The 21,131-nt window shown below is 42.1% G+C and overlaps 2 protein-coding genes and 1 pseudogene across 2 annotated transcripts; all 3 read left to right on the top strand.

Moving 5' to 3' along the window:
* The first annotated feature begins 698 nt into the window (after positions 1-698).
* On the top strand, positions 699-8,795 carry LOC127536886 (extracellular calcium-sensing receptor-like). The gene is made up of 4 exons (XM_051958287.1): positions 699-765; positions 1,397-1,494; positions 7,089-7,289; positions 7,884-8,795. Exons 1-4 carry the CDS (start codon positions 699-701, stop codon positions 8,793-8,795), a joined length of 1,278 nt encoding a protein of 425 aa, XP_051814247.1.
* A 1,398-nt stretch (positions 8,796-10,193) lies between these two features.
* LOC127536885 (extracellular calcium-sensing receptor-like) lies at positions 10,194-15,710 on the top strand (annotated as a pseudogene).
* Positions 15,711-17,105: 1,395 nt separating this feature from the next.
* LOC127536770 (extracellular calcium-sensing receptor-like) lies at positions 17,106-20,896 on the top strand. Its single transcript, XM_051957998.1, has 8 exons — positions 17,106-17,381; positions 17,486-17,572; positions 17,777-18,046; positions 18,550-18,750; positions 18,840-19,115; positions 19,357-19,578; positions 19,663-19,786; positions 19,983-20,896. The coding sequence occupies exons 1-8, from the start codon at positions 17,115-17,117 to the stop codon at positions 20,894-20,896; spliced, it is 2,361 nt and encodes a 786-aa protein (XP_051813958.1). The 5' UTR covers positions 17,106-17,114.
* The last annotated feature ends 235 nt before the right edge of the window (positions 20,897-21,131 follow it).

Genomic DNA, 21,131 nt, shown 5'->3' with positions numbered 1-21,131 from the left:
AGTTATTGGATGCATTGTGTCCTTCCCTCACAGCTCTTGCCCTGATTGGCTGCGTGAAAGAATAAGCACTGATGGAAAACGTGCATGAATGTGATGACGTAGTCGTGCATATAAAATTAAGTAATCTGAAGTGAAGAATAAAAACATGTGCAAAGGGAGGAGGACAGTTATGGGTTCTTTACTTCATACATATTTGCTGTTGAGTGTCTCTCTTGTCTGTTCTGTGCCTTGTTCTCTTGCCTCATTTTGTAAATTGCGGAGAAAGTTTTATCTTAATGAAGTGCACAAGGCCGGTGATGTGGTTCTGGGTGGGCTGTTTGAAGTCCACTTCACCTCTGTTTTTCCTGAGCTGACATTTTCCTCAGAGGCAGAAGATCCCCGCTGCAAAGGGTGAGTATCTGACACAAGCAGCACACAGCATGGATGTGTGCAGACTAGGGTTAATGCTCAGAGCGTTCAGAGTGCAGCACACTGTGCAGATGAAGAAGTGAAGCTGAAATATGAATATTATCTGGAAATTGTGAATGTTTTAGCAATTCTCTTAATATTAAATATTATAATACAGCTGCATATGTATATTGTGTGATGTATTATTATTGTCTTTTTTTCCTAAATGATTGACATGTTACTTTTCAATAGTTGATAGTGGCATTTTGTGTGTTAGCTTTGATATTTTAGGGTTCAGGCAAGCAATGACCATGGCCTTTGCTGTTGATGAGATCAACAAGAACTCCAACCTGCTGCCTAATGTGACTCTGGGATACAGTATGTACGATAACTGTGGTGCACTTGTCATCGGGTTCAGCGGTGCTTTGTCACTGGCAAGCGGTCAAGAAGAGCAGTTTCCACTCCAGGACAAGTGTTTAAGAACACTTCCAGTGCTGGGGATAGTGGGTGACTCCTTCTCCACATTTTTGATTGCCACCTCTGATGTGCTGGGTTTATTCAAAATGCCTATTGTGAGTTTCATCAATCTTGTGCTTTGTTGTATTTTATTTGATATATCCTTAAATGTGATATGTAAACCATTCTGAATGACTCTAAGTTTGTTTACAGGTGAGTTATTTTGCCACTTGTTCCTGTCTAAGTGATCGACAGCGGTTTCCGTCTTTCTTTAGAACCATCCCGAGTGATGCTTTCCAGGTGAAACACTTGTTGAGATTTGATAAATGCATCTGTTTTAGTTAAGTTTTCTTTGCTTTTTCTGATCAGTAAGCTTAATTGAGACTGATTTACTGAGAGCATCTACAGAATGAATGTGTATTTTACCATCATTGAACCCAGTTGTATGTTTAAAGACTATTCTAACCTACACACTAATTCTTACATGTCAATTTGTCTCCTCAGGTCCGTGCTATGATTCAGATTCTGAAACACTTTCACTGGACGTGGGTAGGACTGCTAGTATCGGATGATGATTATGGATTCCATGCTGCCCAGTCCTTCCAGTTTGACCTGGCTCAGTCTGGTGGAGGTTGTCTGGCCTACCTGCAGGTTTTGCCCTGGGACGGTGACCCAAATGAACGCGCACGCAATAAACGAGAACGCGCATGCGCACATGCGCAATAGACGGGAACGGGTCAATCGACAGGAAAGTACGGCTGAGGTGGGGAGACATAAATTAACCTAGATAGGCACCCACTTGATAAAAACAAACGCACATGGCGTTTATCTGTCAAAATAACAGCGCAGCGGCCCTAATCACAGTGTTAACCCTTCCTGTTCGGCCCCGACCATGGTCAGGAAGCCCGGGGTTAACCCCCTTCACTTCATCAGCAGCTGTAGTGGCAAAGACACAGGAGCCCAGTCGCATCGAAGAACACTGCAGCCTTTATTGTGTATAAACAGTGGCTGAACCGCACAGTACCTCCAACCCAGCAACTACACACCTCTCCACCTCTACCGACTGCACCGACTGCCCGTCTCTCTCACTCGCTCTCCCCCTCCCTCCCCCTCCCTCCCACACACACATGCTGCTCTCTCTCCCACTCTCATGACGGAGCCCCACACTCTCATAACAGCGTAATCTTTGAAATGCGCTGGCGTAGCGGCCCTAATCACAGCGTAATCTTTTAAACTGAACGTAACGGGCCGTTAAGACTGCGTAACGGCCCGTTAGACAGTGTTACGGGCCGTGAAATGCGCTGGCGAGAACCCTGCAGTGTACTCTGGAGGGATGTTCTGATGGAAACTATGGCTAAAATTTTGATGACAACTATTGTAAATTGTAAGTTACACCTTAGTGTATGTGGGAGATTGATTGCAAGACACTGGCCAAGATTCAAATTGACATTTTTACTGTTTGTACTGTAACTGTCACAGCTCCCTTCTCCTCTGCCTTGCCTGTCTCCCATCCGCTCCTCTGCCCTGTCTGTCTTGCCTGTCTCCCATCCACTCCTCTGCCCTGTATCTTCCCTTACAGCTCGATGCTTGAGTGGAGTCTCGCTTCTCAGCTGACTCCACTCAGGCAATCAACCACCTCCACGGCTCCCGGACAGCTGACGATCATCTCACTAATGACTCACCTCAACAATAAGTACCGGCTCAGCCTTCCACTCCCTGCCAGAGTGTTGAACCAGAACCACACAGTTCAGTTTGCTCTCTAGCCTCGAGTACAACCAGTTTCAGTTCCTGCCTTGTTTCTCTTACTTTGTTTTCTCCTGCTTCCCCTCAGATTCAGCTGTCCGGGATCTCCGCCATCCTCCTTCCCCTCCGGCTCTCCCCAGACCTCTTATCACTGGTTCTTCCCTGCCTGGACTCCCCCCGTGCCCGGCCCAAACCCCCCGGTTCTACCTGGACCCCCACTCCTGCCTGGACCCCCACTCCTGCCTGGACCCCCACTCCTGCCTGGAACCCCACTCCTGCCTGGAACCCCCCGCTCCTGTACCCTGGTTTTCCCCCACCTCGCCACCATTTCACCCCTAACAATTAAACACTTTCATTTCAACCAGCCTTGGTAGTGTGGCTCTCTGCTCGGGTCCACCAGCTCAGTTCGTGACAGTAACTTGTTGATAGACCACATCATTGTGATACAGAAAGGAAAACGGCGATAAAAAGCAAAAGTAGAAAGGTGAACATAGGACAATCTCCTTAGGGAAAACTGTACATGCAGTGCTGTAGTATTTACAGTGCAGTCTCCTTACGCCTCCTGGCGTTCCTGTCTGTTGGGTCACAAATTCTCATCCACATCATGAATATCTTCTTTTGTGTCTTTGAGTTCAGAAAACCCTAACCCTTCACACATTTCCCTCCATAGAGAAAGTCGCGATTCACCTGGAAGCAATTTACCAATTCAAGACAGATTTAGAAAAAAGAGTCTAATGGAAATGTGTAGAAATATCCTTGACATATTATGACAAGTTGTTCAACTATTTTGCATGTAAAAACTTATGTGATGAACTAATGCCTAAATGCTGTTGGGGGTGAGACTATTCAGCCCGGTCTCACGGGGATTCGTGAAACTGTCACGTCAGTTTTTGTTTCGGTTTCGTGCGCACCAACACGATGTCGTCATGTTTTTCGTGCCGCTCACCACGAGCGAAACCCGCTGTGGTAATCACATCTGAAAGTGGTTTATACCGGCGGATTCATGACGATCTAAGCTGTCCATCGGCGTTTGCGGCCGCCGCTTCGGCCGCCGGACATTCTTTAAATTCCTATGCAAATTCGGCGGATTCATGATGATTTAAGCTGTCCATCGGCGTTTGCGGCCGCCAGACATCCGGCCACAGCAGCGGCCGCGGCGGCGGCCGCAAACGCCGATGGACAGCTTAAATCGTCATGAATCCGCCGGTATAAACCACTTTCAGATGTGATCCGGCCTCTGTTGCGGCCGCTGTTGAGGCCAGATGTCCGGCGGCCGCAAACGCCGATGGACAGCTTAGATCGTCATGAATCCGCCGGTATAAACCACTTTCAGATGTGATTACCACAGCGGGTTTCGCTCGTGGTGAGCTGCACGAAAAACATGACGACATCGTGTTGGTGCGCACGAAACCGAAACAAAAACTGACGTGACAGTTTCACGAATCCCCGTGAGACCGTGTTGGACTATTCCACAGAGACCCATTATAACACATTTTAATCAACATGACATAAGCAGTTGATAATGTAGGAAAGAGCAGAGAATTGTACATCATCATTTGCATGGATGTACCAAAGCATTTGCAACTTGTTCAAAGAAATGAGAAACTGCTTTTTTGATGTGCACAAGTGACACAGTGATGTGAAGATTGAACAAGTAGCTTTGAGAATTTCAATTCTGATCTGAGAAATGTACCAAAGCGACTGAGAAAAACTGAAAGAGACAATAATCAAGATGAGCTTTAGCTTTACAAAAGCAAAAGACTTAAGATCTTAATGTGAGGAGTAAGTTGAACAGGAAATACATGGGTGATGTAATTATATTATTGTGTTTCTACAGAGCTAATTTGGCATGTTTGTGCCCTGCCCCTTAATGTGTCAGTGGGTGGTGTGAAACTCTGAAAAACATCAAAGGACATCACCCTGCTTATAAAATGAATTGGCCATTCATCAAGACAGTAAATCAGGAGGAGGTTCAGTTATGGGGACATTTCTTGACACTTTTATGCTTTTGTATGTTGACTTGATCCTAGTTTTATTCTTTTCCGCATGTTTCTTGTCAGAGCCTTCTTCTGTTCTCTCGTCATGCAGGTTAAGAAGACAGTTTTATCTCAATGGGATGCACAAGCCTGGTGATGTGATTTTAGGTGGGCTGTTTGAAGTCCATTACACCTCCATCTTCCCTGAGCTAACGTTCACCTCAGAACCAAATAAGCTCAGCTGCCAGGGGTAAGTGTGGCATTCATGCAGCAGATTGCTCACACAGTTTGTTGCATTTAGTGTTTAATTGTGGCATGTATGTGTTAGCTTTGACCCTCCAGGGTTCAGGCATGCAATGACCATGGCCTTTGCCATTGATAAGATCAACAGAAACTCCAACCTGCTGCCTAATGTGACTCTGGGATACAGTCTGTATGACAACTGTGCTACACTTGTAATTGGGTTCAGTGCTGCGTTGTCTTTGGTCAGCGGTCGAGAGGAGCAGTTTCTACGTCAAGAGAACTGTTCGGGGACCCCTCCAGTGCTGGGGATTGTTGGTGATTCCTTCTCCACATTTTCTATTGCCACCTCTGATGTAATAGGTTTATTCAACCTGCCCATTGTAAGTTTCATTTCCTCAATCTTCATTGTGCTTTTGATGTGACATATTTTTAGATGACAGGATTGAAAATATGCATTTCATGTTAGGTTCATCTTCTTGAAAACCCTTTGTTTTAGATTTTAACTGTGTGTTTCTTGGTAGGTGAGTTATTATGCCACATGTTCTTGCCTGAGTGACCGTCACAGGTTTCCATCCTTCTTTAGAACCATCCCGAGTGATGCTTTCCAGGTGAAATTCTGTTCTGAAGACAACAAATGCAATATCTAAAGGTGTACAGTCCTCCAGTCAAACGAAGTGCTGCATTGGCTTTGTGGCTCACGTAGTACTGTATATAGACTTTGAAGAAAGATAATGACTGGCTCAAATAACCGTGACTTTATTGTGAGACATGAAAAGGTGTACATGCTGCTGAAATGTAATTCTAGCCTGTGCACTAATCCCTCTAATCTGTATTAGGTGCATGCAATGATTGAGATTCTAAAGCACTTCAGTTGGACATGGGCAGGTCTGTTGATCAGTGATGATGATTATGGACACCACGCTGCCCAGTCCTTTCAAACTGAGCTGGTTCAGTCTGGTGGAGGTTGTCTGGCGTACACAGAGATTTTGCCCTGGGGCAAAAACACAGCTGAACTACGGAGGATTGTGGAAGTGATGAAGAAATCCACAGCTCGTGTGGTTATCGTGTTTGCACATCAGATTACCATGATTCAGCTAATGAAGGAGGTATCTATCTGTCACTACAACTCAGATGATTAGAACAAAAACTTGAATGGTAACACATATTTTTCTGAATTATTGTTTTTTGATGCCTGAATTGCGTGGGCTGGAGGATTATTATTTTAGTTTTACATTTTATATTGGATCAGTTATACACCGGTGACTATAATTGTTACAACATGTCACAAAATAAGAAATACTGTATAATAAATTTTTAATAAAATGCAATCAACAGGTGGTGAGGCAGAATGTGACGGGCCTGCAGTGGATGGCCAGTGAAGCCTGGACAACAGCAGCGGTGCTCCAAACTCCCCACCTCATGCCATATCTGGGTGGCACACTGGGCATTGCCATCCGTCGAGGAGAAATCCCAGGACTCAGGGATTTTCTGCTAAGAACACATCCTGACCTATATGACAACAATAACCATGGAAATAGCATGGTAAGCTATAATGTAACCTAAGTCAGATCTGTGATTGCAACATGAAATCTTGTCATCTTTGTGAAGATTTTGTTTGATATACATTTCAGGTAAGGATGTTTTGGGAACACACATTTCAGTGTAGATTTGCTCCACCTCCGGCAGGCTGGGTGGATGATGGAGGAGCAATATGCACTGGAGAAGAAGATCTGGAGACTGTGGAGACAGAGTTTTTGGATGTTTCCAATCTCAGGCCTGAGTACAATATTTACAAGGCTGTGTATGCTCTGGCATATGCCCTTGATGACATGCTGCAGTGTGTTCCAGGCAGAGGGCCTTTCAGTGAGCACAGCTGTGCCACTTTGCCAACAATGGAGCCCTGGCAGGTGTGATATCAGTTTTCACATGACCGCTGTTTGCACTGTTGATTAAATCAGCCATAATGTCTTGAGGTGATGTTAAAATAGGTTTTGGAAAATGAGACATCATTAGGCATAACATGCACCAGATTCTCCTGAATGAATATGAGCAGAATATGAAACTTTTAATCCAAGACAAAACCCCTGCTGTGACAATGAATTAAGAGCAACAGGGATTGATCACATTTAGAGAGACTTGATTTAAATGTCAGTGAACAGAATTTGAGCATTAGCTTGACCAAATACAGAAGCATCTGAAAGCATATATCTAATCAAGAAAAGTTCATCTTGGGATTTTCCCTGTCCCAATATTTACCTGTTAATTCATCTCGTCCCTTTGTAGTTTTTGTATTACTTGGAAAAGGTCAACTTCACCACACCCTTTGGTGATCAGGTGTCATTTGATGAGAATGGTGATGCCTTACCAATCTACGATGTCATGAACTGGCTGTGGCTCCCTGATGGACGAACAAAAGTTCAGAATGTGGGAGTTGTTAAAAAGACCACTTTCGCAGGTGAAGAACTCACACTTGATGAAGGAAAAATCTTCTGGAACTTTGACTCCAAACAGGTTGCTTATATTTGTCGTTTGGTGTTGGTTGTCTATGACAAACATGAATAGCACGAAGTGTTGTTGAATAATTTGCATCCCTGCAGGCACCACGGTCTGTGTGCAGTGAGAGCTGCCCTCCAGGTACCCGCCTGGCCAGAAAAAATGGAGAACCTGTGTGCTGTTTTGACTGTGTCCCCTGTTCTGAAGGAAAGTTCAGCAACAAGCCAGGTTGGTATAATAGCATATTTTTCATCATCACATTTGTATACAGGCGTTGGTGGCCACCACTGCAGAATCATGAGTGATATCAGGAATCAGTGGCCTCTAAGACATGAATATATTCAGACTTAAAAGACAAGTTCCTTGGAACTGCACAAACAATCAATATGGCTGGCTGGGTGGCTGTGTGAAATTGATGTTCAGTAACAGTATGAATCTCTGTGCTGCTTGTGTACATTTTCTCCAGTCCAAGATTACATTTTAGTAGCAAAAAGAGGAACATGTGCCATGCAAAACTGTCATTACAGATTTAAAAAATGGTTAATGATTGCAAAAACAAACAGTATTTTCCTATATATCTTAGACTCCATGGAGTGCATCAGTTGTCCAGAGGACTTCTGGTCCAGTCCTCAGCGTGACCACTGTGTTCCGAAGAAGACAGAGTTCCTCTCCTACCATGATCCTCTGGGTATCTGTTTGACAAGTGCTTCATTGCTGGGCACATTTATCTGTGCTGTTGTCCTGGGGGTCTTCAGTTATTATCGCAGCACACCTGTGGTACGCGCCAACAACTCAGAACTGAGCTTTCTGATTTTGGTGTCGCTGAAACTATGCTTCCTGTGCTCGCTGCTGTTCATTGGACGACCCAGACTGTGGACATGCCAACTGAGACATGCAGTGTTTGGGATCAGCTTTGTGCTTTGTGTCTCATGCATCCTGGTCAAGACCATGGTGGTTCTGGCTGTTTTCAAGGCCTCCAAACCAGGAGGTGAAGCCAGTCTCAAGTGGTTTGGTGCTGTGCAGCAGAGAGGAACAGTTTTAGTTCTTACTTGCATTCAGGCAGCCATCTGTGTTGTGTGGATTGTCTCGGCATCTCCACTGCCTCACAAAAACACTCAGTACCACAATGACAAGATAGTTTATGAGTGTGTGGTTGGTTCCACTGTTGGTTTTGCTGTGCTATTGGGTTATATTGGATTCCTGGCCATCCTCAGCTTCCTGTTAGCATTTCTGGCCAGGAATCTTCCCGACAACTTCAATGAGGCCAAGCTCATCACTTTCAGCATGCTGATCTTCTGTGCTGTGTGGGTGGCCTTTGTTCCTGCTTATGTCAACTCCCCAGGAAAATATGCAGATGCAGTGGAAGTATTTGCCATCCTGGCCTCCAGTTTTGGCCTCCTGGTGGCCCTGTTTGGACCCAAATGTTACATAATTCTGCTGAGACCAGAGAGGAACACAAAGAAAGCAATCATGGGTCGAGCCACCTCTCAGTCATGAAGTAGCAGTAGCAGTTAAATGGTAGATGTAGTTTGAATTATTTCAGTTGAGACCTGTCCATTCATCAATGTACAACAATTAGTAATCTTTTTTATCAAGTTTCAAAATGTCTGTCTACAAAGAATACATCTGGGAGTGAGTGAAAGAAATGGAGAAATGTTTGTAATAAAGGGTTTCTTGCTTTATCTCTACCTTTTGTGCCTCGTGATAAAATTTGAAAAGCTTTTTCTCAGTTTCCATCAGTCTGTGACATCAGAAAAGCAGCTTGAATCCCATGCATTCATTGTAACAATTGTGCAAAGCTTTCTAGCTGTGTTTTCTACTGGAAGCACTGCACCATAACAAGACAACTTTTGTTGCTTAAAGCTAAAGATATTTGGGAGCTAGTATTGTCTGTGTACTAACTCAGTCAAAAATGACTCATAATTTGAAAAGCCTGCAGGAAAACTTAAAAACACATTCCCTTCACTCACATTTTAAAATCGATAGAGAGGATTATATTTTTAAATTGAATCAGCTCAAAATCAGCTTCAGTATTATCAAGGTTATATTGTTTTCAATCTTTTGGCCATTTCTAAAATATATCCAAATACGCCTAATAAGGGCTTTAATTTTACAAGATGCAAACAAGGGATAATTACAATTACAAGTAATTACACAACATAGTAATATTTAGAATCTTTATATTTGATTATGTTGAATATTAAGATAATAAAGTTATTGGATGCATTGTGTCCTTCCCTCACAGCTCTTGCCCTGATTGGCTGCGTGAAAGAATAAGCACTGATGGAAAACGTGCATGAATGTGATGACGTAGTCGTGCATATAAAATTAAGCAACCTGAAGTGAAGAATAAAAACATGTGCAAAGGGAGGAGGACAGTTATGGGTTCTTTACTTCATACATATTTGCTGTTGAGTGTCTCTCTTGTCTGTTCTGTGCCTTGTTCTTTTGCCTCATTTTGTAAATTACGGAGAAAGTTTTATCTTAATGAAGTGCACAAGGCCGGTGATGTGGTTCTGGGTGGGCTGTTTGAAGTCCACTTCACCTCTGTTTTTCCTGAGCTGACATTTTCCTCAGAGGCAGAAGATCCCCGCTGCAAAGGGTGAGTATCTGACACAAGCAGCACACAGCATGGATGTGTGCAGACTAGGGTTAATGCTCAGAGCGTTCAGAGTGCAGCACACTGTGCAGATGAAGAAGTGAAGCTGAAATATGAATATTATCTGGAAATTGTGAATGTTTTAGCAATTCTCTTAATATTAAATATTATAATACAGCTGCATATGTATATTGTGTGATGTATTATTATTGTCTTTTTTTCCTAAATGATTGACATGTTACTTTTCAATAGTTGATAGTGGCATTTTGTGTGTTAGCTTTGATATTTTAGGGTTCAGGCAAGCAATGACCATGGCCTTTGCTGTTGATGAGATCAACAAGAACTCCAACCTGCTGCCTAATGTGACTCTGGGATACAGTATGTACGATAACTGTGGTGCACTTGTCATCGGGTTCAGCGGTGCTTTGTCACTGGCAAGCGGTCAAGAGGAGCAGTTTCCACTTCAGGACAAGTGTTTAGGGACACTTCCAGTGCTGGGGATAGTGGGTGACCCCTTCTCCACATTTACAATTGCCACCTCTAATGTGCTGGGTTTATTCAAAATGCCTATTGTGAGTTTCATCAATCTTGTGTATTGTTGTATTTTATTTTGTATGTCCTCAAACGTGATATGTTGTTGAAATATAAAACCGTTCTGATTGAGTCTGACTCTAAGTTTGTTTACAGGTGAGTTATTTTGCCACTTGTTCCTGTCTAAGTGATCGACAGCGGTTTCCGTCTTTCTTTAGAACCATCCCGAGTGATGCTTTCCAGGTGAAACACTTGTTGAGATTTGGTAAATGCATCTGTTTTAGTTAAGTTTTCTTTGCTTTTTCTGATCAGTAAGCTTAATTAAGACTGATTTACTGAGAGCATCTACAGAATGAATGTGTATTTTACCATCATTGAACCCAGTTGTATATTTAAAGACTATTCTAACCTACACACTCATCCCTACATGCCAATTTGTCTCCTCAGGTCCGTGCTATGATTCAGATTCTAAAACACTTTCACTGGACGTGGGTAGGGCTGCTGGTCTCGGATGATGATTATGGATTCCACGCTGCCCAGTCCTTCCAGTCTGACCTGGCTCAATCTGGTGGAGGTTGTCTGGCCTACCTGCAGGTTTTGCCCTGGGACGGTGACCCAAATGAACTCAGGAAGATTGTGCATTTGATAAAGACATCAACAGCTCGTGTGGTCATAGCATTTGTACACGAGGGCCAAATGATACCACTAATGGAAGAGGTTCGAGTTAAAATGAAATATCATTTACTTGGCATCCAGATAGCTCAACTGGTTGAGCAGGTGACCAATGAATAGGGGCTATAGTTTCTCATGCATTGGCCTGGATTTGATTCCTGCTCATGGCCCTTTATTGCATGTCTTCTCCCCACTTTCCTGTCTGTCTCTTCACTGACCAATCAAATAAAGCTACAAAGGCCAACAAATAACTTTAAAAAATATATATAATATCATATACAAATCAAGGATGTTGAGCTGTACAACAAACATTATTTTGTTCATATACAGTGCCTATCATATGTATTCACCCCCTTTGATGTTTTACCCTTTTATTGCTTTCATAAATCAATCATGGTCAATAAAATTTAGCTTTTTAAACAAAGAATTTTATTGTAAAAAAAGAAACCCTCTTTAATGTCAAAGTGAAAACAGATTTCTATAACGTAATGTTAATGAAAGAAAATTATATAAATTAAAATAATTGTTTGCATAATTACTCACCCTCTTCAAGTCAGTATTTAGTAGATGCACCTTTGGCTGCAATCACAGCAGTGAGTCTGTGTGGATTGGTCTCAATCAGTCTTGCACATCTGCCCACTGCAATTTTGCTCCATTCGTCTTTGCAAAACTGCTCCAGCTCTGTCAGGTTGCGCGGGTATCGAGCATGACCAGCCCTTTTCAAGTCCAGCCACAAATTCTCTATAGGATTGAGGTCTGGGCTTTGACTGGGCCACTCCAGAACATTTACCTGGGTCTTTTTTAACCATTCCTGTGTAGCTTTTGCAGTATGTTTTGGATCATTGTCTTGCTGGAAAATAAATCTTCTCCCAAGATGTAGTTCTCTTGCAGACTGAAAAAGATTGTCCCCCAGGATTTCAGTGTATTTTGCAGCATTCATTCTGCCCTCTATCTTTACAAGCCTTCCAGGTCCAGTTGCTGAGAAACATCCCCACAGCATGATGCTGCCACCACCATGCTGCACAGTGGGGATGGTGTGTTTTTGGTGATGTGCAGTGTTTGGTTTCCGCCAAATGTGACGTCTTGTCTGATGGCCATAAAGCTCAATTTTGGTCTCATCAGACCAAAGAATCTTCTTCCACTTGACCATGGAGTCTTCCACGTGCTTTTTTGGCAAACTCTAGTCGAGATCCAATATGACTTTCTTCAACAGTGGCTTTCTCATTGCCACTCTCCCATAAAGCTTTGACCAGTGAAGAACCCGGACAGCAGTTGCTAAATGTACAGTCTCTCCCATCTCAGCAGCTGAAGCTTGTAACTCCTTCAGAGTAGTTGTAGGGGTCTTGGTGGCTTCTCTCGCTAGTCTCCTACTTGCACGGTCACTCAGTTTACGAGGGCGGCCTGATCTAGGCAGATTCACACAAGTGCCATATTCCTTCCATTTCTTGATAATTGATTTCACTGAACTCTGGGGGATGTTCAGTGCCTTGGAAATTTTTTTGTAACCATCCCCTGAATTGTACTTCTCAATAACCCTTTCCCTGAGTTGCTTAGAGTGTTCTTCTGTCTTCATGGTGTAATGGTAGCCAGGAATACTGACCAACCACTCTCTGGACCCTTCAGACACAGATGTTTTACAACTCAATCACTTGAAACACACCCACACCACTCAGGTGATCTTCATTTCACTAATTGTGAGACTACTGGCAACAATTTGATGGACCTCTATTGAATTAGACCATTACATTAAAAAGGGGGTGAATAATTATGCAAACAATTATTTTTATTTATATAATCTTCTTTCATTAACATTACTTTATAGAAATCTGTTTTCACTTTGACATTAAAGAGTTTTTACAATGTTTTTTTTGTTAAAAAAGCTAAATTTCATTGACTATGATTGATTTATGAAAGCAATAAAAGGGTAAAACATCAAGGGGCTGAATACTTATGATAGGCACTGTATTTGTGTAAATCAATTTTCACAGACTAAAATCATGTTGGTTCAAGAATAAAGATTTAAGACTTTTATCACAAACATCTTTTAATTTTTAGTTTTGCATTTCTACAACTCATAAATTATGCATAATTTAATGCACACAAAAAAGTGTCTCTTATTTAATTCATTTTACATTGATCACTTTCTTAAAATATAGATTCAGATTAGGTTTGTAAAATATTCTGTCTTGGAAAGATATTCTCTTAAAACAAAAGAAAGGGGGAGACATCTGTAAAAAAAAACACATTACAGAGAGCAGAAATGTGTCAGACAATTTAATATATGCTATAAACTATAGTTTTTTAAACAAATGTATAATTGATACATATATGTTTTGTCTTGTGATCAGCAGGTGGTGAAACAGAATGTAACAGGCCTGCAGTGGATTGCTAGTGAAGCCTGGACTGCAGCTGCTGTGCTCCAAACTCCTCGTCTGATGCCGTACCTCAGCGGCACACTGGGAATCGCCATCCGTCGAGGAGAAATGCCAGGACTCAGGGAGTTCCTCTTACAAATACGTCCCGACCAAAGTAACAACTATGAAAATAACATGGTAGGACTTCAACCTGACAGTCATTTGCATGAGTGATACATAAAAATACATTGTAATTCCTGGATGCTTTTTGCTTTTTAATGTTTCAGGTGAGACAGTATTGGGAGTTCACATTTCAGTGTAGATTTGCTCCACCTCCAGCAGGTTGGATGGAAGCTGGAGGATCACTTTGCACTGGAGAAGAAAATATTGAAAATGTGGAGACGGAGTTCTTGGATCTTTCCAACCTCAGTGCTGAGTATAATGTCTACAAGGCTGTGTATGCTCTGGCATATGCCCTTGATGACATGCTGCAGTGCACACCAGGGAGAGGGCCTTTCAGTGAGCACAGCTGTGCCACTTTACAAACAATGGAGCCCTGGCAGGTGTGATATCAGTTTATACTCCATCTGTTCATGTTATGGCAGGTGTGATATCAACTTGGATGAAGACAAGTTGGACTTCGAGCCATTTTAACACCATTTACACATCATGTCAAGTTGTTCAAGTGTTCTTTTAATGTGTTCAGAATGTGACAGAGAGAGCAAATCATGATTTCATTGACAGTCACATAAATTTGTTTTTGGATGGGTTTAGTCACATTTGTTTTCTGATTTGTTTTCAATCACCTATTTGTAGCTCGTACATTATTTGCAAATGGTCAATTTCACCACATCATTTGGTGATCAAGTGATATTTGATGAGAATGGTGATGCCCTGCCAATATATGACATCATGAACTGGTTGTGGCTCCCTGATGGACGAACTAAAGTTCAGAATGTGGGTGAGGTCAAGAGGTCAGCCTCCAAAGGGGAAGAACTCACACTTTTGAGGACAAAATCTTCTGGAGCTTTGGAGAGGTTGTTTATACTTTTTCGACACCTCTTTCTTGGTTGGATATAAGCATCTTGACAGTGTATAACAATATGCAGTTTTTCCTACAGCCACCTCGATCAGTGTGCAGTGAGAGCTGTCCTCCAGGTACCCGTATGGTCAGAAAGAAGGGGAAACCTGAATGCTGTTTTGACTGCATCCCTTGTTCTGACGGAGAGATCAGCAATAAGACCAGTGGGTGGTCATGATTCACTGTTTTACATTTTCTTTAAGATAGAGTGAATTCTGAATAACAAGAATGGATCTCATTGTCTTCAACTCTTTGTCTTAGACTCCATGAAGTGCACCAGTTGTCCAGAGGATTTTGCATCCAGTCCTCAGCGTGACCACTGTGTTCCGAAGAAAATCGAGTTCCTCTCCTACCATGAGCCTCTGGGTGTCTGCCTGACAAGTACCTCATTATTGGGCACATTTATTTGTGCTGTTGTCCTGGGTATTTTCATCCATCATCGCAGCACACCTGTGGTACGCGCCAACAACTCAGAACTGAGCTTTCTGATTTTGGTGTCACTGAAACTATGCTTCCTGTGCTCGCTGCTGTTCATTGGACGACCCAGACTGTGGACATGCCAACTGAGACATGCAGCGTTTGGGATCAGCTTTGTGCTTTGTGTCTCATGCATCCTGGTCAAGACCATGGTGGTTCTGGCTGTTTTCAAGGCCTCCAAGCCAGGAGGTGGAGCCAGTCTCAAGTGGTTTGGTGCTGTGCAGCAGAGAGGAACAGTTTTAGTTCTTACTTGCATTCAGGCAGCCATCTGTGTTGTGTGGATTGTCTCGGCATCTCCACTGCCTCACAAAAACACTCAGTATCACAGTGACAAGATAGTTTATGAGTGTGTGGTTGGTTCCACTGTTGGTTTTGCTGTGTTATTGGGTTATATTGGATTTCTGGCCATCCTCAGCTTCCTGTTAGCATTTCTGGCCAGGAATCTTCCCGACAACTTCAATGAGGCCAAGCTCATCACTTTCAGCATGCTGATCTTCTGTGCTGTGTGGGTGGCCTTTGTTCCTGCTTATGTCAACTCCCCAGGAAAATATGCAGATGCAGTGGAAGTATTTGCCATCCTGGCCTCCAGTTTTGGCCTCCTGGTGGCCCTGTTTGGACCCAAATGTTACATAATTCTGCTGAGACCAGAGAGGAACACAAAGAAAGCAATCATGGGTCGAGCCACCTCTCAGTCATGAAGTAGCAGTAGCAGTTAAATGGTAGATGTAGTTTGAATTATTTCAGTTGAGTCCTGTCCATTCATCAATGTACAACAATTAGTAATATTTTTACCAAGTTTCAAAATGTCTGTCTACAAAGAATACATCTGGGAGTGAGTGAAAGAAATGGAGAAATGTTTGTAATAAAGGGTTTCTTGCTTTATCTCTACCTTTTGTGCCTCGTGATAAAATTTGAAAAGCTTTTTCTCAGTTTCCATCAGTCTGTGACATCAGAAAAGCAGCTTGAATCCCATGCATTCATTGTAACAATTGTGCAAAGCTTTTCTAGCTGTGTTTTCTACTGGAAGCACTGCACCATAACAAGACAACTTTTGTTGCTTAAAGCTAAAAATATTTGGGAGCTAGTATTGTCTGTGTACTAACTCAGTCAAAATGACTCATAATTTTAAAAGCCTGCAGGAAAACTTAAAAACACATTCCCTTCACTCATATTTTAAAATCGACAGAGAGGATTATTTTTAAATTGAATCAGCTCAAAATCAGCTTCAGTATTATCAAGGTTATATTGTTTTCAATCTTTTGGCCATTTCTAAAATATATCCAAATACGCCTAATATGGGCTTTAATTTTACAAGATGCAAACAAGGGATAATTACAATTACAAGTAATTACACAACATAGTAATATTTAGAATCTTTATATTTGATTATGTTGAATATTAAGATAATAAAGTTATTGGATGCATTGTGTCCTTCCCTCACAGCTCTTGCCCTGATTGGCTGCGTGAAAGAATAAGCACTGATGGAAAACGTGCATGAATGTGATGACGTAGTCGTGCATATAAAATTAAGCAACCTGAAGTGAAGAATAAAAACATGTGCAAAGGGAGGAGGACAGTTATGGGTTCTTTACTTCATACATATTTGCTGTTGAGTGTCTCTCTTGTCTGTTCTGTGCCTTGTTCTTTTGCCTCATTTTGTAAATTACGGAGAAAGTTTTATCTTAATGAAGTGCACAAGGCCGGTGATGTGGTTCTGGGTGGGCTGTTTGAAGTCCACTTCACCTCTGTTTTTCCTGAGCTGACATTTTCCTCAGAGGCAGAAGATCCCCGCTGCAAAGGGTGAGTATCTGACACAAGCAGCACACAGCATGGATGTGTGCAGACTAGGGTTAATGCTCAGAGCATTCAGAGTGCAGCACACTGTGCAGATGAAGAAGTGAAGCTGAAATATGAATATTATCTGGAAATTGTGAATGTTTTAGCAATTCTCTTAATATTAAATATTATAATACAGCTGCATATGTATATTGTGTGATGTATTATTATTGTCTTTTTTCGAAATGATTATGACATGTTACTTTTCAATAGTTGATAGTGGCATTTTGTGTGTTAGCTTTGATATTTTAGGGTTCAGGCAAGCAATGACCATGGCCTTTGCTGTTGATGAGATCAACAAGAACTCCAACCTGCTGCCTAATGTGACTCTGGGATACAGTATGTACGATAACTGTGGTGCACTTGTCATCGGGTTCAGCGGTGCTTTGTCACTGGCAAGCGGTCAAGAAGAGCAGTTTCCACTTCAGGACAAGTGTTTAGGGACACATCCAGTCCTAGGGATAGTGGGTGACTCCTTCTCCACATTTACAATTGCCACCTCTAATGTGCTGGGTTTATTCAAAATGCCTATTGTGAGTTTCATCAATCTTGTTAGTGTTGCATTTTATTTTATCTATCTTTAAATGTGATATGTTGTTGAAATATGAAACCGTTCTGACTCTAAGTTTGTTTACAGGTGAGTTATTTTGCCACTTGTTCCTGTCTAAGTGATCGACAGCGGTTTCCGTCTTTCTTTAGAACCATCCCGAGTGATGCTTTCCAGGTGAAACACTTGTTGAGATTTGGTAAATACATCTGTTTTAGTTAAGTTTTCTTTGCTTTTTCTGATCAGTAAGCTTAATTGAGACTGATTTACTTAGAGCATTTACAGAATGAATGTGTATTTTACCATCATTGAACCCAGTTGTATATTTAAAGACTATTCTAACCTACACACTCATCCCTACATGCCAATTTGTCTCCTCAGGTCCGTGCTATGATTCAGATTCTAAAACACTTTCACTGGACGTGGGTAGGGCTGCTGGTCACTGATGATGATTATGGACTTCATGTTGCCCAGTCCTTCCAGTCTGACCTGGCTCAGTCTGGTGGAGGTTGTCTGGCCTACCTGCAGGTTTTGCCCTGGGACAGTGACCCAAATGAACTCAGGAAGATTGTGCATTTGATAAAGACATCAACAGCTCGTGTGGTCATGGCATTTGTACATGAGGGCCAAATGATACCACTAATGGAAGAGGTTAGAGTTCAAATAAAATATTATATACAATCAAGGGATTTTGAGATGTACAACTAATGTATTTTGTTTATGTATTTGTATTAGTCAAATTTCTCTGACTAAAATCATGTCATATCAGTTTTCAGAAACAAGTTTCTGTTCCCTGTTGATAATTATCACATGTAATCCTCTGTATATATAGTGTTCAAGCAGTGTGTGAACAAAAAATCATCATTCCCAAAAATAGAGTATATGATGAAACTATTCTAATAATTGCATTCAATTGATTAGTTTACACAGAAAAGCTTGCAATAAACTTTATCTTGTTGTAATTTAGATTTTTGCATTTCTACAACTCATAAATGTTGTGTCTTGCAAAAGTTCTCTTTCTCTTTTCTTTTTTCTGTACCTATGTGCCAAAAAACACATTACAGAGAACAGAAATGTTGCAGAAAAATAAATATTTGCAGCAAATTAAACTATAGTTTTGTCAACAAATATGTAATATGTAATGCAATACACAGGTGGTGAAACAGAATGCAACAGGCCTGCAGTGGATTGCTAGTGAAGCCTGGACTGCAGCTGCTGTGCTCCAAACTCCTCGTCTGATGCCGTACCTCAGCGGCACACTGGGAATCGCCATCCGTCGAGGAGAAATGCCAGGACTCAGGGAGTTCCTCTTACAAATACGTCCCGACCAAAGTAACAACTATGAAAATAACATGGTAGGACTTCAACCTGACAGTCATTTGCATGAGTGATACATAAAAATGCATTGTAATCACTGGATGCTTTTTGCTTTTTAATGTTTCAGGTGAGACAGTATTGGGAGTTCATATTTCTGTGTAGATTTGCTCCACCTCCAGCAGGTTGGATGGAAGCTGGAGGATCACTTTGCACTGGAGAAGAAAATATTGAAAATGTGGAGACGGAGTTCTTGGACCTTTCTAACCTCAGGCCTGAGTACAATATCTACAAGGCTGTGTATGCTCTGGCATATGCCCTTGATGACATGCTGCAGTGCACACCAGGGAGAGGGCCTTTCAGTGAGCACAGCTGTGCCACTTTACAAACAATGGAGCCCTGGCAGGTGTGATATCAGTTTATACTCCATCTGTTCATGTTATGGCAGGTGTGATATCAACTTGGATAAAGACAAGTTGGACTTCAAGGCATTTTATCGCCATTTGACTCATCATTTGAAGCTGTTCACACACTTGTTTTTAATGTGTTCACAGTTACAGAGTGCAAAAAGCAAAATAGCCCTGATTTTATTAACAACATAAACTTCTAGTCTGTCACATTCTTTTTTTTCTATCACCTATCTGTAGCTCGTACATTATTTGCAAATGGTCAACTTCACCACGTCATTTGGTGATCAAGTGATATTTGATGAGAATGGTGATGCCCTGCCAATATATGACATCATGAACTGGTTGTGGCTCCCTGATGGACGAGCTAAAGTTCAGAATGTGGGTGAGGTCAAGAGGTCAGCCTCCAAAGGGGAAGAACTCACACTTTTTGAGGACAAAATCTTCTGGAGCTTTGGAGAGGTTGTTTATACTTTTTCGACACCTCTTTCTTGGTTGGATATAAGCATCTTGACAGTGTATAACAATATGCAGTTTTTCCTACAGCCACCTCGATCAGTGTGCAGTGAGAGCTGTCCTCCAGGTACCCGTATGGTCAGAAAGAAGGGGAAACCTGAATGCTGTTTTGACTGCATCCCTTGTTCTGACGGAGAGATCAGCAATAAGACCAGTAGGTAATTTAATGAGCCATTCGCAGTTTCACTGTACCGGCCCTGTGCACTTAGACTTGCATGGCTTAATCTTTGAGACAAGCATATGCTACTGGCACGATCAACCAGGTAGCCCAGACGGGACGAGCGTGTGGCGCACAGATTTTATTCTGAATAGAAAGAATGCCTCACACTTTCTTCAACTCTTTGTCTTAGACTCCATGAAGTGCACCAGTTGTCCAGAGGATTTTGCATCCAGTCCTCAGCGTGACCACTGTGTTCCGAAGAAAATCGAGTTCCTCTCCTACCATGAGCCTCTGGGTGTCTGCCTGACAAGTACCTCATTATTGGGCACATTTATTTGTGCTGTTGTCCTGGGTATTTTCATCCATCATCGCAGCACACCTGTGGTACGTGCCAACAACTCAGAACTGAGCTTTCTGATTTTGGTGTCACTGAAACTATGCTTCCTGTGTTCGCTGCTGTTCATTGGACGACCCAGACTGTGGACATGCCAACTGAGACATGCAGCGTTTGGGATCAGCTTTGTGCTTTGTGTCTCATGCATCCTGGTCAAGACCATGGTGGTTCTGGCTGTTTTCAAGGCCTCCAAGCCAGGAGGTGGAGCCAGTCTCAAGTGGTTTGGTGCTGTGCAGCAGAGAGGAACAGTTTTAGTTCTTACTTGCATTCAGGCAGCCATCTGTGTTGTGTGGATTGTCTCGGCATCACCACTGCCTCACAAAAACACTCAGTATCACAGTGACAAGATAGTTTATGAGTGTGTGGTTGGTTCCACTGTTGGTTTTGCTGTGCTATTGGGTTATATTGGATTTCTGGCCATCATTAGCTTCCTGTTAGCATTTCTGGCCAGGAATCTTCCCGACAACTTCAATGAGGCCAAGCTCATCACTTTCAGCATGCTGATCTTCTGTGCTGTGTGGGTGGCCTTTGTTCCTGCTTATGTCAACTCCCCAGGAAAATATTCAGATGCAGTGGAAGTATTTGCCATCCTGGCCTCCAGTTTTGGCCTCCTGGTAGCCCTGTTTGGACCCAAATGTTACATAATTCTGCTGAGACCAGAGAGGAACACAAAGAAAGCAATCATGGGTCGAGGAGTGGTCAAGTCATGAAATTTTAAACTAACTTGTTTACTAGCGTGACCTAGTATGGATTTTGCATTCATCCATTGAGTGAACTGCCCTTGGAATGCCCTCAATATGGTATTCTGTAACAAATAAGTACATTTTCAATATCAGTTTATTTTGTTTTCTGTAAATAGTACAGAACATTTATGCAATAAAGAAATGTTTTTGTCATATTAATCTTTTATCACATGTGTGATTGACAGTATTCATTAGGGCATTG

Source organism: Acanthochromis polyacanthus, chromosome 13 (assembly GCF_021347895.1).
Source record: "Acanthochromis polyacanthus isolate Apoly-LR-REF ecotype Palm Island chromosome 13, KAUST_Apoly_ChrSc, whole genome shotgun sequence".
In the NCBI taxonomy this organism is placed as follows: domain Eukaryota; kingdom Metazoa; phylum Chordata; class Actinopteri; family Pomacentridae; genus Acanthochromis; species Acanthochromis polyacanthus.
The sequence above is the reverse complement of the archived record's forward strand: the minus strand, read 5'-3'. Positions and strand labels throughout refer to the sequence as shown.

Excerpts from the sequence above, each read along its gene's own strand:
- LOC127536886 (XM_051958287.1), top strand. The coding sequence starts at position 699 with ATGGCCTTTGCTGTTGATGAGATCAACAAGAACTCCAACCTGCTGCCT. Across the intron at positions 766-1,396 it reads TAATGTGACTCTGGGATACA|GACTGCTAGTATCGGATGAT; the intron begins GTATGTACGATA and ends GGACGTGGGTAG. Across the intron at positions 1,495-7,088 it reads GTTGTCTGGCCTACCTGCAG|TTTTTGTATTACTTGGAAAA; the intron begins GTTTTGCCCTGG and ends GTCCCTTTGTAG.
- LOC127536770 (XM_051957998.1), top strand. The coding sequence starts at position 17,115 with ATGACCATGGCCTTTGCTGTTGATGAGATCAACAAGAACTCCAACCTG. Across the intron at positions 17,382-17,485 it reads GTTTATTCAAAATGCCTATT|GTGAGTTATTTTGCCACTTG; the intron begins GTGAGTTTCATC and ends GTTTGTTTACAG. Across the intron at positions 17,573-17,776 it reads TCCCGAGTGATGCTTTCCAG|GTCCGTGCTATGATTCAGAT; the intron begins GTGAAACACTTG and ends TTGTCTCCTCAG.